General features: G+C 36.7%; 1 protein-coding gene across 1 annotated transcript; it reads left to right on the top strand.

Moving 5' to 3' along the window:
- The first annotated feature begins 2,066 nt into the window (after positions 1-2,066).
- LOC122014089 (ribosome biogenesis protein BOP1 homolog) lies at positions 2,067-4,649 on the top strand. The gene is made up of 9 exons (XM_042570275.1): positions 2,067-2,152; positions 2,366-2,557; positions 2,664-2,770; positions 2,842-2,912; positions 3,056-3,161; positions 3,646-3,873; positions 3,954-4,038; positions 4,198-4,376; positions 4,517-4,649. Exons 1-9 carry the CDS (start codon positions 2,067-2,069, stop codon positions 4,600-4,602), a joined length of 1,140 nt encoding a protein of 379 aa, XP_042426209.1. The 3' UTR covers positions 4,603-4,649.
- The last annotated feature ends 14,961 nt before the right edge of the window (positions 4,650-19,610 follow it).

Below are 19,610 nucleotides of genomic sequence, written 5' to 3'. Positions count from 1 at the left end.
TCCAAGCTCCTGCTTGACTTTTCCGTGCCAAGTCTCCATACTTGGACTTTTCCAGTGCCAAGCTCCCTACTTGGACTTTTCCGTGCCAAGTCTCCATACTTGGACTTTTCCCGAATCAGGTCAACCAGGTCAACCCTGACCTACGGTTGCACCAATAATCTCCCAAACATCTATTCTTGTCCCACATCAAGAATAGAACTCTCTCACGAGTGTCAAACATCAACATGCAACACAACTAGGTCAACCTTGACCTAAGGTTGCACCGACAATCTTCCCAAGTCAAACATCAAAATACAACTCGAGTCACGTCAACTCGAGTCGGGTCAACCAGGTCAACCTTGACCTAAGGTTGCACCAACAACACTATCCGGAAGTGCCGACCAAAGCTTCAACTGCATTTACTTGTCGGTATATTTTTATATAAGCTTGCATTGTAATTCACTTAAGCAAGATGGTAGGGTTGTTACTATCTTGCTCATTTGTACAATCTGCTTCTTTCCGAGGATCTCGGAAAGAAGAGCTATAGTGATTTACCCATCGGTGCGATCAAGGATCGCGGGCCTTCGACTAGGAGTCGAGCTAGGCTCCGAACGAAGTAAAAAAACCTTGTCTCTTTTCTTATTTTCGCTGCATGACTTTGGTTTTAAAAGATTAAAAGAATAGTTTTTAAACACGCGGTATTCACCCTCCCCCCCCCCCCCTCTATCACTCCAAACGATCTATCAGCACCAACAAGGGCAAGTCCCCAGATCTGAGACATAAGACGAAGCTTGGTCTAGTTCCTGGTATGCCTCCGACTAATCGAATTTCCCCAGCTCGGGCTTTGTAGATGGTCCTAGTACTTTTACTATGACAACTCTCGACCGGCTCTTCAGCAGTCAAATCATGAAAGATGGGTCCCTCACCATAGTCTCAAATAAAACCCGGTCGGTTTACCATAGCTCATCCTCTTTATCAAGGCTCAGTCCTAGTAGCACATTTGAGCGATCATCCCAGGTTGTCTGTAGCTGAACCTGGGTAAGACGAAAGCACTAAGCGACAACAATATTAGAAAATCGTAACCTCCTATCAGAGAATAATTGTCATACGCTAGGGAATATTCCAGTGATCTGCCACTCTCTGAGAATGGAACCTTCATTCTACCAATAGGAGGTTGTCGTACATCCTCTCTCACCCGACAAGCCTTGACACCCGACATTCTCTAACAGCGGTCAAGCTCAAAAGATATACAGAGTCGTATAAAAAGGAAGATCCTCTTTCTTGGCCAAGTACACACACATCTGCACTCATCTTCAACAGTTCTTTTTTCCATCATACACTACTTTTCTGGAGAAAAAGGACTTAACTTAGCATCGGGGGGCCTACACTAGGGACTTTTTTTCTTGGTTTTTGGTCTTTAATGCTCTGGGCGCTTGTTTGAGTGTGTGGAGAGTCTAAGTACCACTAGTTCTCCTACTACAGACTTTGGGGTTCCATGTGGGGGTTCACCTTCACTACAAGAAAAACCCTCATAGACATCGGTGGAACAACAACAGTTTTAAGCAAAAACCGATGTCTTTGAGTATTTTACACCGGTTTTTCTAAAAATCGGTGTCTATGAGCGCAGATTTTCGTTCATAGACATCGGTTTTTTAGCCGATGTCTATGAGCGCCTTTTTTTTTGTTAATAGACGCTGGTTTTAACAGCGGTTTTTAAAACCCGATGTTAATGAACCAAAAAATAATAATTTAATTTTTCCACCAGCTAAAATTTATAACACTTCACAAAGTTACCTCCAAACCTAAACTAATATCGCGCCTCTTCTCTCAGCCTAAACCTAAACCTAAACCTCCGACCATCTCTCTCAGCCTCATCTCCCTCTTCCCCTTCTTGGATCTCTTCCCCTTCCTGGATCGACGCCCCTTCCTCTCTCGATTAGGATCAAAACCACCTGCTTCGGTCCTAAGCAAAATCGCAGCATAAATCGTTCCATTCTGCCTCCTCGTCTGATCCTCTCTTCCTCCTCCTTCCTCTCTTCGTTCTTCCCGGCTAAGGTAGGGGCCGACGAGATTCGAACAGCGAGAGGATGCCCACGACCACCATGGCACGGTTGGTCGGCAACGTGAGGGAATCTGAAGGAAGAGAGAACAACATCGAGATATCTGATCTTGTGTAAAGGGGTCTCCTTCTTCTGAAGCAGAGAGATCGAGTGCAGTACGAGAATAACGAAGTATGTCTGCCTGCTAAAACCCTAAAATTACAGGCATAAAGGGCTCTCCGTGCTTCATTTTCTCCTTCTCGACCTCTTCGCTCGCTGGGTACACGGTCATCTTCAAAACCTCTCGTTTCCTCTTTTCATTCTTCTTAATCGTCTGATTGCTAAAGGTTGAGGATGGGGCGGGGGAGGGTTGAGGTGAGGAGAATAGAGAACAAGATCAATAGGCAGGTGACCTTCTCCAAGAGGAAGGTCGGGCTGCTAAAGAAGGCCTACGAGCTCTCTGTTCTCTGCGACGTCGAACTCTCCCTCATCATCTTCTCCAGCCGCGGCAAGCTCTTCGACTTCTCCACCACCTCCAGGTTTTTGTAATTTAATTTCCACCCTCTAAGGTTTTTTTTTTAATTCAGTTTTCGATGCCTAATTCCACCCTACTTCTTTCTAACATACATTTACACATTGTTTCAGTGGATGCGATGTGCTTATTTTAGATACTGGATTGGGAAGTGCAGAGAATAAAGCAAGGGTCAAGGAGTTGCTTCATGTGGAGGAATCAAAACTAGAGGAGGAAGAGGGTAAGTGTTTTTACTCATAATATTATTTTAGTTTCTGTTCAGATCAGTTGGCACTCGATTCTGTGCTTTAGGAAATACCACTCCAGCAGTGAGATGGGTTCGAGATGATAAATATGATTGCATCCGATTAAAGCATTACAAGGTGAGCTATATTCACTGTGTATCCCCCCTTCAGAGTACATATGTATCTGTATAGTAATTAATTTCAATATAGGCACATCAAATTACCTTAATTGTTTTTGGGCATAGACTTAATCCTTTGGATTACTTTATTTTAATTGGTAGAGTATTTGCCACTACCTTTCTCTTATTCATTCTTTTGCTTTGCAGGTTGTGACAAAAATTGATTGGCATCGAAAAGGAGACTATTTCACTACTGTCGTTCCTAGTGATATCCTAATTATGAATTTTAGTTGTACTTATTTTTAGTCATTCCTAGTGCCTATTTTATATCTCATTTTTGTTTCTTTCTTTTTTCTAATACACACTGACAAATTGGAAATATATAAAAATCATGACATTATACCTAGTTACCTAGCCTTTGAGGCTGGAATCAGGATGAAACCTAAAGTGCCCTGAAAAGTTTAGGCATACCAAATTCTCTTTTGTGTACCATAAAAAGGAGTTCCAGAGGAAGCAATAGAAGACCGGTTAGGTGTTTTAGTTATCTAATGTTTGGAACATCACTGAACAAACAATCAGAATAAAAGACTGTATCAATCCCACTTTTAGAATATGATGTTAGCAAGCAACTCCTATATTCCTTGGTTGATGTCTAGATATCATATGCAAGTTACACTATAGCCATTGGTTATGCACATTTATATTTTCTGCGTTTTATAAACCTTGAAACTCCCTTGACTTATTTATTATAGGTGATTCAAGAGCAATCTTGATACACCAACTCTCCAAGAAACACACACAAAATCCTTTTAAGAAGTTACATGGTCTTCCAATAGCTGCAGTTTTTCATCCAACACGGTCGATATTCTTTATATCAACCAAGAATCATGTCCGTGTGTATGATCTTTTAAAGCAAAAGCTCGTTAAGAAGCTTGAGACTGGTCTTCGTGAAGTTTCTTCCATTGCAATTCATCCAGCAGGTAATTTTCTTGTAGTTCTTTTTCAGCAAAACTTGAATTCATGTGTTCTTTTCTTCTATAACAAAATATTATATGTATAGGCGACAATGTTATTGTGGGCAGCAAGGAAGGAAAAATGTGGTGGTTTGATATGGACCTTTCATCCAAACCATATAGAACCTTGAAGTAAGCTCAAATTATTTGTTAGGCTCTGTGTTTTATTACTTTTTATGGTATCTTACTAACTTCTCGCATCCCTTATATGATGAATTTCCAATTTTTGGACCCTTCTCTTTAGAAGTATCTAATCTTATTGTGTATGATTTTTAACCTGCAAATCTACAGGACCCATCCCAAAGACATAACTAATGTCACCTTCCATCGCCTGTACCCTCTCTTTGCCTCAAGTTCCGAAGACTGCACTGCTTATGTGTTCCATGGGACGGTGTATTCGGATCTTAATCAGAATCCTCTCATCGTCCCATTGGAAATCCTGCGTGGCAACAACAGTTCTAATGACAGAGGTCAGTTGTGTTGCCAACTTTGTTATTTTCCTTGTTTTTCATTTACCGCGTCTAGATTAAGAAATGATGGCTTTCTAACTCAAATAAAAATTGCAATTCCTGCCTATCTTAGACCTAACATTAACTTATTAATTGAACAAGTGTTTTAGATTGTAAATTTCATCCGAGGCAGCCATGGCTATTCACAGCTGGAGCAGATTCTGTCATTAAACTGTATTGCCACTAATGATAGATTCTCCAGGAAACTTTGAAGAATCTCCTCGAGTCAAGATACGTGAGCACTTGCTGATCCTACATGACTACAGTAGCAAGTTCATGTTCTTTGTTGAAGCTGTAACCTATTTATGAGGTCGTTCTATATGGCACCGGCACCTAGAGCAAGTTCGTGTTCTTTGCTGAAATTGCAATCTATTTACAAGGTCTTTAGGTTAGTTTTGTTGTTAATTTATTTTATTGTTGGCTGCTAAAACTGTCTATAATTTCTAAATTACTTATAAAGTTATATCCTTTTATGTCGACTTCTAATTTATTTTATTAAGATTTTTGAACTTACGCATCACCTTCAGATTTAAGTTAGTTACTTTATTTTCATTGTCTTTGAAGGACTACTGTTATTATATATTTTCCTAGTTTCTTGTCATGGTTATTCCTTATCCTCTATCCTTTATGTACTTTCTTTTGCTTTAGATGCTAGAACAAAAAGCAAACTAATGCTTTGATTGAGGTTATGAAAATTCATAATTTTTTGTGCTCCAGAGACAAATTAATTCTTAGCAAAGGATTTGGGTTCAATTCCATCAATAAGAAAAATGAAAAATAGTACTAGACATGATCTTTGTTTAAAAATTCATACGGGCTATGAAGAATGCTCCTAAACAAGGAGACAACAATGTTAAACAAACATGTTAACAACATTTAACATCAAAATAGTGTTGTAAATACAGAAATTGATTTTCCTCATTATTATTCTTCTTCTCTGAACTTGGGATAAAAGCTACTGAGGTTCCTACACAATTGGGAGACTTTGCAAAACCAAAGTAACTAATTTATTAGGTTGAAATGATAGATAGATGAATATTATGGATACTGTTGTAAAAAGAATACTGTTGTAAGAAGAATATTTACAAAACCAACGTGTAAAATTCAACGTGTGTTGGAGCTAATATTTGTAAATATCTGAAGAGTTGAACTTCGCAATAAATTAGATGTGACGTGAATTGTGGTACTTGGTGCATCAAGTGGTGTATAAGTTATTTGACATATTACTGTTGAAGAGTCAAAGGATTTCTCAATTTCATTCTTAATTTAAACAAGACATTTTTTTCACTGGTCTCTAAATTCAAGCTCTTTCTATGTTTCAGTAATTTGTGGGAATCATGGAGAGCAAGACGTGGATATGGAATAGGAAGTCCACAGGGAAGAACATTGAGGTTAGCAGTAATCAAATCATCTTTTTGATGGTTTATTACTGATTTTTGCACAACTAATGTTTCAGTATAAACAATTCTCGGACTCAAAGATCGATATCTTCTATTACTGATTTTGATTGTTTATTACTGGTTTTTTATTGTTAATTTTTTGGATTATAAATAAAGAAGGCAACAACTCATCAGTACCAAACAAATTTTTAGCTCTTCTAGACTGAGCATATGTCTCTTCTTATGTTGAGAATCAATTTGTAAATGCCTATGATTTCTCTCAGAAAGGGAAGACCCTGGAGTTGGAGAAATCTGTAGAAAACTTGAACGAACAGCTATCTTCTGTCCGCAGCGAGTCCAATGCTAAAGATGATCTTTTGGCAAAGCAAGCAAAAGTAGCTGAGGAAGCAATTTCATGTTAGATTTTTTTTTTCCTTTCATTTTCTTCCCAACACAGAAACTATGTTGTTTTAAGAACAAACCATGCATGATCTACTTGTTAGGATGGGAAAAAGCAGAAGCTCGAGCTCTGGCTTTACAGAAACAATTGGATGATGCCTTCCTTCAGAAGAAAATGGCAGAAGAAAGATTAGTCGAACAGGATACAGAATTACAAGAATTCAGGCAACAACTAATTTATTAGTTGTAAATACTGTTGTAAGAAGAATATTAGTTACTTTGCAAAACCAAAGTAACTAATTTATTAGTTTATGTATTTTATGGATACTGTTGTAAGAAGAATATTTATGTAATTTGTGAATATTTGTGTATTTTATAGATACAGTTGAATGAAGAATATTTGTGTAATTTGTGAATATTTGTGTATTTTTTTTGTTACTGTTTCGGAAATCAAATTTGTACTATTAAAAAATACTGATATTACATCGGTTTTCCACCGCTGCAAAACCGGTGTTATTAACTAATATTACATCGGTCGTATACCGCTGTCAAAACTGGTGTTATTAACATATAATATTATATCGGTTTTACACCGTTGATGAAACGGTGTTGTTAAGTGATACTACACCGGTTAATAACCGATTCGAACACCGGTGTCGTTAAGTGATACTACACCGGTTTTAAACCGATGTTTAAAATGGCAGACTTTTTACATCGCCTTCATAGACATCGGTCGAAAATGTAATAGACACCGGTGGAAAACTGATGTCTATGAGGGTTTTTGTTGTAGTGCTTTCTGACGCGCATACACAAGGTGTGTTAAAGTCGCCTCTCTATCAACACTAACGCCATCTCCGTCGACCTCCGTAAGGATCAGATTCTGGACAGGATCAAATTGCATGCCTAAGGTCGATCTTTCCCATATGTCCTCTTTTGAAAATTGTTCACCACCATTCATGATCTTTCTGAGCTTCAAGTATTTTGGTGTCTATACTTTCCATGGCTGTGGTCCTACTCTCACCACAAGCTTGATCCCAAGTCAACCTCTTGTGTCTTCCTTGGCTATTCTCTCACCCAGAGTGTCTTCCTGTGCTATGATGTCACTCACAAAAGAGTCTTTGTATCTCGTCATGTTAAGTTTTTGGAACATATTTTTCCATTTGTCATCACCTCCTCCTCGGACTAACCGGATAGCTGGTACGAAATCCAGCTAGGTCGACGGACTGACAGGATAACTTGTACGAAATCTAGTTAGGTCGACGGGCCGATCGGATAGTTAGCACGAAGTCTAGATAGGTCGACGGACTGACCAGATATTTGGTAAGAAGTCCAGCTAGGTCAACAGGTCGACCGGATAGCTAGCACAAAGTCCAGACAGGTCGACGGATTGACCAGATGTCTGGAAAACTAATAAGTTAAGGTAAGTCACTGAAGGAGAGTGACTAAATGAGGGCATGCCCCGGTTGAGGGGACAGTAGGCGTCAGTCCAGCTTAGATCCATTTGAGATTTCTAAGTTGAGACCTTGACTAGTTCCTATTCCTGGAAGGACATGAACTAATTACTACTCTGTATTATTATTAAATTATCCTAATACTTGCTTTATAGGGTATTTTTGGACTAACATTATTTTGCGGGGTAAAAAGAAGAACATTACCTTCGGATGAGCAGTGTCTAAAGGCGCCTTCAAGCAGTGAAGGCGCCTTCGTACTATTCATAAAAGGCACCTTCGATGGCTATGGAAGGCGCCTTCCACAGGATAAAATTTTAACGTCGTAACGGATAAGAGCCGGGTTATTCGGGATCAAACTTGCCTCATTGGAGGTGTCTTCCATGGCTATGGAAGGCGCCTTCCATGCTCTATTTAAGGCTGCTCGCCCAAAGCTTCTTCAACAACTGATATACAAACTTCTATGTGTCCGATTGAGGTTCCGATTGCTCTGGACTACTACTGTGACCCTGCTACAACGTTATTGTACCCGACTACTGCTGAGGATCTGACTAACACCGAGCCAAAGCTAACGATCTTTGAATGTGTTGGGTAACAAGCTATAATCAAGTTTTAATTATTTACAATAGGACAAGTGTAGGGTGTTGCACCTGTTCCTTCTTTCTCTGTAATCGATTCTCTATTTTGGAGGTACCGGAAGAGGTTTATAGTGATTTACCTATCAATAGGTCCACGGGACCTGAGTCTTAGAGTAGGAGTCGCCGAAGGCTCTAAACCAAGTAAAATCACCCGTGTTTTTCTTGCATTCTTTACTTTCATTTTCTTTTTCCACTGCTTATACTTTAATTTCAAAACCTAAAAGATGAGTTTTGAAAACCACATGATTTACCCCCCCCCCCTTTCACGTGCGTCTCGATCCAACAAGTGGTATCAGAGCAAGTTTTACTTTGATTTGGTGCAACCACCAATCAAGTCGGGGGAATTATCATTTTTTGTTCTATCTAAATTGGTAAAACTTTACCTATTCAGATAATTATTTTCATTAGGTTTTAATTTGAGATAGGTGCAACACCTCTCAAATTTTTCTACATTTTATTTATCTCAAACACTGCTAATCCAAGACCAAGTCTTGGTACCTCGTTTTAGTTTTTTTTCTACAGCTGTAAAATGGCACAACTTGAAGGGTACATCACCGTTCGTCCTCCTCTATTCAACGGTGACGACTTCCCTTACTGGAAGAAGCAGATGGAGATGTACCTGAAACCGACTTCGACCAGTAGTTCAGCATCACTAGAGGCTACAAAACTCTCGTCGACAATGCCGAAATTCCAATGGACCCAAAACATTGGAATCTGGAAATGAAGAAAAAGGCACAGATCGACTTCAAAGCTCTCAACACAATTCAGTGCGGGCTAACGAAAGAAGAGCTGAACTGCGTTGGCCCACATGAAAATGCAAAGGAACTTTGGGACAAGCTCATAGAACTGCACGAGGGAACCAACGACGTTAAGGTAACAAAGAGATATTTATTTTTAAATAAATTGTTTAATGTCAAAATGCAGGATGGTGAGACTGTCAGTCAACTACACGCGAGAATAAAGGACATCCTCAACGGACTCCATATAATCGACCACCAATTCGAGAATTAGGATCTGATAAGGTGTGCCTTAAAATGCATTTCCTCAAAATGCACTGTGGGCATCCATCGTGAATGCTTATAAGATTTCAAGGAACTTGTCAAAGTTAAAATTAGATGAATTATTCTGTGAACTAGAACTGCATGAACAAACTAACGCTAAATCAGAGAAATGTCTTGCTCTTATTGCAGGGTCATCAAAAGACAAGTCCAAATCCAAACCGGAACCTGAAGTCAAGTTTGACCTAGACTCAGATGATGAAGAGCACCTGGTAAACTTGGTAAGAAAAATGTTCACCAGGAGAAAGAAGAATTTCAGCAAAAAGGACATGTAGAAGATCAACTCCAACAAGAAGAACGTGACCTGCTTCGGATATAGCAAGAAGGTGCACTACAAGACCGATTGCCTGAATCTGAAAAAGAAGAAGGCTCTTAAAGTAATGTGAGACGAATCATCAGGGGAAGATTCAGACAGCGAAGAAATGAAGCATTCCAACTACCTCGCACTGAAGGCATATGGACTAGAATCGGAAAGTGAATCGGAAGACCGGTCCGAGCCCGAGTTGAGCCACGAGTCCATACTCATTTCTAAAGGTTCTGATGAGGTATACTTTAGTTTAAATAAAAAATTCTTTTAAATCATTGCATGCTTAAATAGGAAATTAACTATTTATGAAAATCAAATAAACGAACTAACAAAAGATAATGATAAACTTAATGAACAATTAAAATTAAACTCAACAACTGAATCAATTCAAACTGAAATCCCAACTCAAATTGCAAAACTTGAGGAGGATAATTTTAGATTGAAAAATGAAATAGTTAAACTAAAGGAATTACATGAAAAATTCACAACTAGATCCAAGTATCTTGACATGATACTTGGATCACAAAGAGTTGTGCACAACAAGTCCAGACTCGGATATAAGCCCAGCTCAACCAACAAATCCTTTATATCTTTAGTTAACCAAAATAAAAAATCAAAGTAAAGCTTAAGTTCCGAAAGTGTGTCTAACCACGCAAGTAGGATTCAATCAATATTATATACCTAACGATAAAAATTATTATATAAATCAAAAGATTCACCGTTAAACTCTAAAGTCAAATTTTCAAAAATAAATACAAAACAAAAGAAAAACCTTAAGTTATTTAAACCTAACTTAAATAAATACAATATAAATAAAAATTATAATAAAGTATATTATAATTATAAAAGTAATCGACATAAACTCAAAACTTAAACTCAAAATGTTCAATAATTCAGGGGGAGGCTCCAAATTAGTTGGCACCTCCAAAATAATAACTTACCTGGTAGAGTAATTAGGACTAGCTAAAATAGGGACAACAGTTTAACTTAACAAAAGTATTGGTGAAGTTTTAGATGATAGTAGGTTAGGAAAACTATGTCTATGCATGTCTAGGAAGATATGACTTCGATTTGATACATTTGACTTAGTGGAACTAACTGAAGCTACCCCTTACGAATCCTAACTAGTTTGACAAAAGTTTTGTATTAAGTTCAGTGGATATGACTATTTGAAAAATCTTGAAGGTATGATTACTCTAATGATATCCAAGTGACTCACTATAGCCCAGAAGTTTATCCAAAGAATGCATATTTGTTGAGCCCAAAGCTAAACTTGAATCTAACACAAAGTTAAATTCAACCCTGAAATTAAACTTAATTCATCTCACAAAATCATAGGATTCCTTGATTGAAAATATATATTGGGTGAGATTACTAAGGAACTTAAAATTGAAAATCAAAAGGAAGAAACTTGGTTAGGACATAGAAGAATGTCACATACAAACTTTAGAAATATAAGTAAATTAAATGGGTCAGTTAGAGGCTTACCAAAATTACCTAACTTAGACTCAACAATTTGTAATGCCTATCAACAAGGAAAATAAATAAAGTCTACTCACAAATCAACTAATCAACTTCAAACAAATTCAATCCTAGAACTATTTCACTTAGACCTATTTGACTCCCATGGGATCAAATCAATAAATGGAAGTCTATATTGCCTAGTAATAATAAATGATTACTCTTGATTTACCTGGGTAAAATTCTTAAAAAATAAGGATGAAATATTTAAAATCTTTAGTAATTTTTACAAACAAATTAAAAATAAAAAGACTAAAAAATTAAAAGAATCAGAAGTGACAACGAAGACGAATTTAGAAATCACAACTTTAATCAATTCTACCTTGAAAATGGTTATCATCACGAATATTCATGCCCTAAGACACCCCAATAAAATGGAATAGTAGAAAGAAAGAATAGAACTCTACTTAAAGTCTCTAGGACAATACTAAATGAGTATAATCTGCCAAAATACTTTTGGGCAGAAGCTGTTAGCACAACTTGCTATGTACAAAACAGGACCACTATAAACAAAACTCATAATAAGACATCATTTGAACTCTATTATAATAAACAACAAAATATTAAATACTTTAAAGTATTTGGATGCCCAGTCTACATACTAAATACAAGAGAATACTTAGGAAAATTTACCTTAAAAATAGAAACTAGAATTCTTTTAGGCTACTCGCTTAATAGTAGAGGTTACAGAGTATATAACAAAGTTACACTAAGAATTGAAGAAACCTCAAATGTAAAATTTGAAGAGTCCAACCAAACCCAAGAACAAACCCAGAATTAAATAATCGAATTTATTCGAGGTACCACCAGTCAAGGGGGAGCCAGTGAAAACCTAAGTCACGAAGAAGAAGATCAACTTTAACTAAATGAACCTACTAGAACCATAAGAGTAAACCCAAATCATACAATTGACCAAATAATTGGTGACCCAGACCTAAGAGTTTATACTAGGTTATCCTTTAGAAATTCAAGTCAAATATCCTTGATCTCAAAAATTGAATCCAAAACGATAAAAGGATCCTTACTTGACCCAGACTGGATCATAGTCATGCAGGAAGAACTAGTCCAATTTGAAAGAAACAAAGTCTGGGACTTAGTACCACCACCTAACAATAAAAAGGTAATAGAAACAAAATAAATTTTCAGAAATAAACTAAGTGAAAATGGGGAAATTATTAGAAATAATGTTAGGCTAGTGGCTAAAGGGTTTAGTCAAGTCGAGGGACTTGACTATGATGAAACCTATGCCCGAGTAGCTAGACTTGAATCTATTAGAATGCTACTTAACTATGCAACCCATAAAGGATTTACACTTTATTAAATGGATGTTAAATCTACCTTTTTAAATGAGCTAATAAAAGAAGAAGTGTATGTAGGCCAACCACCTAAATTTGAGAGTCTAGATCATCCTACCTATGTCTTTAAGCTTTAAAAGGTCTTATATGGTCTTAAACAAGCACCTAGAGCCTGGTGTGAATGATTGACCACCTACCTAATTTCCAAAGGGTTCAGTCAAGGATAAATTGACCTAACCTTTTTTGTAAAGTTAATTGAACAAGATATATTTATAGCCCAAGTATATGTAGACGACATAATGTTTGGTGCAACTAATTCAGAATTCTTACAAGAATTCATAACCTTAATGGAACAAAATTTTGAAATGAGCTTAGTAGGTAAACTAACTTACTTTTTATGTCTACAAATTAAACAAACTAATAAAGGAAATTATGTCTATCAACAAAAATATATTAAGGAATTACTTAAAAAATTTGGAATGAAAAACATCAAAGAAATAAAAACTCCAATGACAACTAACACAATCTTAGATAATGCCCCAAATGAAAAACCAGTTGACCTAAAACACTATAGAAGTGTCATAGGTAGCCTTCTATACTTGACTATAAGTCGACCTAATATTTTATTTACAGTTAGTATGTGTGCTAGATACCAAATTTGTGCTAAAGAATCTCACTTAACTAACGTAAAAAGAATTTTCAAATATCTAAAAGGAACTTCAAATGTAGGAATTTGGTATCCTAGAACAACTAATTTTGAACTTATAGGTTACTCTGACTCAGACTATGTTGGCTGTAAACTAGACTATAAAAGTACAAGTCGTGGATGTCAGTTACTTGGCCCATCACTTGTCAGTTGGTTTAGTAGAAAGCAACATTGGGTTGCCTTATCTACTACTGAGACAGAATATATAACAATCGGAGAATACGTTGTGTAATTGTTATGGACGATGCACACTCTAAAAGATTTTAATTTAAACTTTACAAAAATAAAAGTACTAATTGACAATGTCAGCTCAATTAATTTAATAAAAAATCCTGTGCATCATTCAAGAACCAAGCACATTGAAATTAGACATCACTTTATTAAGGATCATGTCACTAAAGGTGGCATGTCACTAAAGGTGGCATTGAACTCAATTACATTGAGTCCAAGTCAAACTTAGCTGACATATTCACCAAACTCTTTCCTAAAGGTGAATTCAGCAACTTACGACGTTAGTTAGGAATATGTTTAATAGACTAGGACCAATATTTTCCATATTATTTTCAACATTTCTAAATTCTAGAGCAAAATTCTTTATGTATGTTTCTCAAAATTCCCTGTTTTTAGAATTTTCAAAATCAGTTTTAGCCTTAGTCTAGATTGAATTCATAGAAAGCATGCTTCTATAGATTTAGGACTTGAGCATCTCACCAACACATTAGGGCTGCCTTGTTTGTGTATTCTAAACTTAGAAAGGGGTGAGATGCATAAGCAGCTTGCCTAGACTTAAGATGATTATATCAGTGCATCAACATAAGTATGGACATTAAATACCAAACTTATAGTGATTAGGTTAAGTAATTAAGTTTAGTCAAATACTAATTGGATAAAAAGACTTAACCTAACTAACTAAGTGAACACTGCTATCTTCTGATAGTTAGTTAGTAACTAATGGTTAGACAATTAAGGATGATTTATAGTTAATTAGATTATTTTGAAGTAATCTCAAGTTCAGGGGGAGGATCACAAAACTTTGAACACATTCCGTTTTATTTTTTCAAAAATCCATTTTTAAAATTTAAGCATGTTTTGAAAAATTATTTTGAAAATCGTCTCAATTTTTCCTAACAATTTTAAATTTTAACTTTTATCTTGGAAAACTTTAACCGTAAATCTCTTAAAGTTTTTTTTTTGAGAACTCAACATTTTCAAATTTTTTCTAGAAAACTTCAAAGTTTCTAAAGTTAGTAGATCTTAAAAGTATTTTCAACCTTATTTATCTTGTGAAAATACTAATATACGATTTTTTTTTAAATGTCTTTAAAAATCTTTAAAATCTGCTTTATAAGATGTCATGAAAATACTTTGAAAAAGTTTTTTAAAAATATTTTTTTCCAAAACTTTTTTAACTTTGAAATTTTTAATAAGTTGGTTTCTTTATCCTTTTGAAAGGATAAGTGATTTCAAAACTATCTTTGAACATATTTTAACATATGTTATCAAATTTTTTAAATATTATAGTTATCACATTTTGCCCTCCCTCAAAGTAATCCTGGGAATCATTGTATTATAAATGCTTTTTTTACTTTCCCTAGCAAATTGTTTTATATCTATTCATATTTTTTTTTTGTGAATGCCAAAGGGGGGAGGGTTAAAGGGTTAAGTTGAAACAAATCAGAATCCGAATAACTTAAACCAAATCATGTGTCTATTCATGCTTGCATTTTCCCCCTAACTTAATCCAAGTTGTCATTGCATTAAAAGGGGGGAGATTGTTAGTGTGGTTTGCACTAACGGTCTAACCCTGGTTTTGATGAATGACAAGTAAGTTAAGTTATGTTTCGTCATGATCTAACCACTTGATTAAGTGCATAGGAAATCTAGCTAGGTCGACAGGTCGACCGGATAGTTGGTACAAAATCCAGCTAGGTCGACGGATCGACTGGATAGTTGGTACAAAATCTAGCTAGGTCGATGGGCCGACCAGATAACTAGCGCGAAGTCCAGATAGGTCGACGGTGTAACAACCACCCTTCTTATAACTCTACTCTGAGGGTGACTATTACTTACTTAAACTCTACTTAACTGATGTTAGTTACTCTAATATCAGAAATATTTAAAATCTACGAAAAAAATAATCTGAGCATAGAACTCCATCATTTATTTTAGTTCTTACTACACTTTATAGCAAGCATGCATGGCAATTGCTATCAAGAAAAATTATAGAAGATTAATGCCTCTACTTGACAACAGCTAGCATACATGCAAGGAAGTAGTAATTATTCTGCCACCAATTAAAACATCTCACTACAATTTCGTAGCAACAAAATAAATTCAGCTACCTACAGCATATTAGAATTGAAATTGAGCATGCAATCTAACACTAAGCAGGCAACATAAAGTATCCGCTCTTGCATGTTTATATCCTCCACTACAGCAACCCAAGTCTCCTTTTCCCATCAGCCCAGAGAAGAAGGAAAAAAAACAATACAACTCCAGCCGAATTCCAAAAGTTCCAGCAAGCAACATAAATCACAAAGACAGGTAAACATTTCGGCAGTACTAAGAGGCATTTTCAGAACCAAGCAATGCAACCAAACTGATAACAAATCTCTATTTTTTTTTCTAATATTTTGAATAAAGAGTCTAATTAAACTTTCAGTTATATCAAAGGAAAACAGCCACAGTACTTCCAAACCGAAACAGTTTTAGCAGTAACAGTTAATCCAGCTAAATGATAAGAAGAAAACAAAACTAGTAGTGTAAGGAAAACTAATCTCTATCAACCTCTAACCAACTGCTCCAACACTATTAGAATACCAATCTAAATTAACCCTTAACAATGCAAAATAACTCCAATCTAGCAGTAACAAAATAGCATGTACACTCCTTTATTTTCCTAGCAGATAAAAGAATCTAAATGAGTCTCAACAATGTCCCAAGTCTTCCATAGTTCAGCTATCACACACCTTCACCATCACCACCTTGTCGCCTTTCTTTCATACCTGAGCTTTTCCTTTATCTGCAGTAGGAGGAAAGTAGTATCTATAAGCTAAAAGCTTAGTAAGTGCTATCTACTCACAAAAAATCGATAAGAAATGCATGTGCATAAAAGAAAGCAGGAAATACATGCTCCACATGAAAATAGCAATTACAACTAAATCATGCATCTCTAAAAGGAACAATAGATTTAACTTGCCAAAATTGCAACTTAGATGAAAGAAACTGTTCTATTTGTTCTCCAACTTATACTCTTATACTTGAAAATAATAATCAACTTCTCTTGGGCCCGGTATTGTACCACTTAGCGCACATTCTTAATAAGAATCGAGGTAGCTAATCCCAAAACTACTAAGATACTTCTAGGCCTTGTGCCTAGGGGCATCTTGGAGCCCATCCCTTGGACCTTGTGTCCGGTACATGCCATTTAAAAGTAAAATACTTTTTATCTTTAAATACTTCTTATAATAAAATGCCTTGGCATTTATTTAAGCACTTAGTGTGCTTTGATTCTAAATTCTGGAATTCAGGATCAATTTGTGACCCTGGTCTTGCTTTGCTTGTACTTCTCACATATATACATTATGCAAGAGATTCTAAAACCATATGCCACTGATATATATCTGTATATATTCAAAACAAAACTCAACAGTAATTAAAAGACTACATGGTCATAGGAAATAAGTTTAGTCAGGCCCACGGCAGCAACAGATTTCAAGTAGTAAGCTTGTAAAACTAATTTTTTTTTTTGAATCTTAACAATCCTTTAATCATGCTGTGACTTGAAGGAAACATAACTACTTAGACATGCTTGAAATGTAAGGTAAATACATCTAAATAAGCATGTTGTAACAATCAAGGAAAACCATCAAAAAAAAATGTCCGTGCTCTAAAAAAGAAACAACAAAAAGACTTGATCCAAAGCCCAAACCGAATTGCTAGAGCAAAGGTTGAAATCTAGACAATATGCTAGGATGAAGGGATGCTCTTGTTCATTACACAACAACAAAAATGCAAACAAAACCCCGAAAGCTACTCCTACCGCAGGTGAGAAGCACTTACTTTGGGTTCTTGGACTTACAACCGAAGGGAAAGTGCTCTAGGGTTTGGATGAAGTGAAGGTCTCGGCGATCCCTTCCTATCCGCGTGTTCTCCTTGACGAGGAGACCACGAATCCGTGAACAACTCCCGGAAAGAAGTCCTCGCCGTCCGCCGGAAACGGAGCCCTAGGAGGTGCTGCGTTTTCGCCCGAGCAGGAGTCGGCGCCGTCGCGTGAGAAGAGAAGAGAAATTTCGAGAGAGAATTTTAGGTTTTCCTCTCTTAACTTGACCTCTTTTTATAACCTAGGGTTATTTTATTAAATACTATACCTTAAATATTTGTCCGTTCTTTCCTTAATTAATAATAGCCGCTGGCACAGTTGGTTGGCTGCGTTTTGCTTAAAGCGCGGCTCGCAGGTTCGAGTTTCGGCTGCAACTATTTTTCTTCCTATTTATTCTCTATTCACTAACTACTGCTTAAATATTATTCACTCCATATAAGGTTAACAAAACTGTGTAGCTCAGCTGGTTGGGCCGATTTTTGCTTGGGTCAGTCTGACCCGAGGTCGTGAGGTCGAACCTCGCTTTCAACAATTTTTGTCAAAAGTTCTTTCTTTTTGTAAACATACTAAACGACCTCCAAAAATTACGTAAAAATACTCTAAAAATTCCTAAAAATCTCTAGAATATTTTAAAAGTATTTCCAAATATTTTTATGGACTTTTAGAACTTGAAATAGGGAAAATTGGGTCGTTACAGACGGACTGACCAGGTATCTGGTAAGAAGTCCAGCTAGGTCAATGGGTCAACTAGATAGCTGGCACGAAGTCCAGACAGGTCGACGGACTGACCGGATGTATGACAAACTGATAAGTTAAGGTAAGTCACTGGAGGAGAGTGACCAAGTGATGATGCATCTCGATTGAAGGGACAATAGGTGTCAGTCCAGTTTAGGTCCATTTGAGATTCCTAAGCTGAGACCTTGACTAGTTCCTGGTCCTAGAAGGACATGAACTAATTACTACTATGTATTATTATTAAATTATCCTAACACTTATTTTGCAGGGTATTTTTGGATTAACATTATTTTACAGGGCAAAAAGAAGAACATTGGCTTCAGATGAACAGTGTCCGAAGGCGCCTTAGTGAAGACGCCTTCGGACTGTTCATAGAAAGCGCCTTCTATGGCTATGGAAGGCGCCTTCCATAGGATAAAATTTTGGCATCATAGCGGATAAGAGCCGAGCTGTTCGGGATCAAACTTGCCTCATTGGAGGCGCCTTCCATGCTCTATTTAAGGTTGCTCGCCCAAAGCTTCTTCAATAATTGATATACAAAATTCTACGCATCCGATTAAGGTTCTAACTGCTCTGGACTACTGTTGTGACCCTACTACGACGCTGTTGCACCCGGCTATTACCGAGGAACCAACCGACACCAAACCAAAGTTAACGATCTTCAAAGGTCTTGGGTAATGAGTTGTAATTAAGTTTTAATTATTTATAATAGGACAAGTGCAGGGTGTTGCACTTGTTCCTTCTTTCTCTGTACTCGATTCTCTCTTTTGGAGGTACCGGAAGAGGTTTATAGTGATTTACCCATCAATAGGTCCGCGGGACTTGGGTCTTGGAGCAGGAGTCACCGAAGGCTCTGAACCAAGTAAAACCGCCTGTGTTTTTCTTGTGTTCTTTACTTTTATTTTCTTTTTCCGCTGCTTATACTTTGATTTTAAAACCTAAAAGACAAGATTTGAAAACCACGTGATTCACCCCCCCCCCCTTTCACGTGCATCTCGATCCAACACAATTGATTGGTATAAGGCTCGCTATGTTGCCAAGGGTTTTCATCAGCATTCTGGTGTTGACTTTCATGATACATTTAGACTTGTTATTAATCTAGTAACAATGCACATTATTCTTAGTCTGGCTGTGAATTGGGAGTGGTGTCTTCACCAACTTGATGTCAACAATACGTTTCTTAATGGTCACCTTGAAGAGGAGGTTTAAATGGTGCAACTTTCGGGTATGTGCAGTGTCGAGTTGCCGGATCATGCGTGTCATTTGCATAAGATGCTTTATGGCCTGAAGCAGGCTCCGCGTGCCTGGCATTTGGAGCTTCACGCTTTCTTGGTCTCTCTTAGCTTTGTCGCATCTCGAGCTGACACCTCTTTATTTGTTTATTTTTGGGATGATACTTTTATCTATTTCCTTATATATATTGATGATCTAATTATTACAGGGAGTGATGCTTCTTTTGTTGACGTCAAAGAATGTAAACTTTAAGCAAATTTTATGATGAAGGATCTTGGGGCTTTTTCCTTTTTCTGCAGTGTTGAGGTTCGCCCAACCTCAAATGGTCTTCTCTTATCTCAACAAAAATATGTCATTAACCTTCTCTCCAAACA

The sequence above is a fragment of the Zingiber officinale genome, chromosome 8B, assembly GCF_018446385.1.
Source record: "Zingiber officinale cultivar Zhangliang chromosome 8B, Zo_v1.1, whole genome shotgun sequence".
In the NCBI taxonomy this organism is placed as follows: Eukaryota; Viridiplantae; Streptophyta; class Magnoliopsida; order Zingiberales; family Zingiberaceae; genus Zingiber; species Zingiber officinale.
Note: the sequence above shows the minus strand (reverse complement) of the source record. Positions and strands in the feature narration are given on the sequence as shown.

Bases quoted from the DNA above. Each gene is read 5' to 3' on its own strand.
- LOC122014089 (XM_042570275.1), top strand. From the start codon at position 2,067: ATGCCCACGACCACCATGGCACGGTTGGTCGGCAACGTGAGGGAATCT. The intron at 3,162-3,645 runs ATATCCTAATTA...TATTTATTATAG, and splicing joins CACTACTGTCGTTCCTAGTG to GTGATTCAAGAGCAATCTTG. The intron at 4,377-4,516 runs GTCAGTTGTGTT...TTAATTGAACAA, and splicing joins CAACAGTTCTAATGACAGAG to GTGTTTTAGATTGTAAATTT.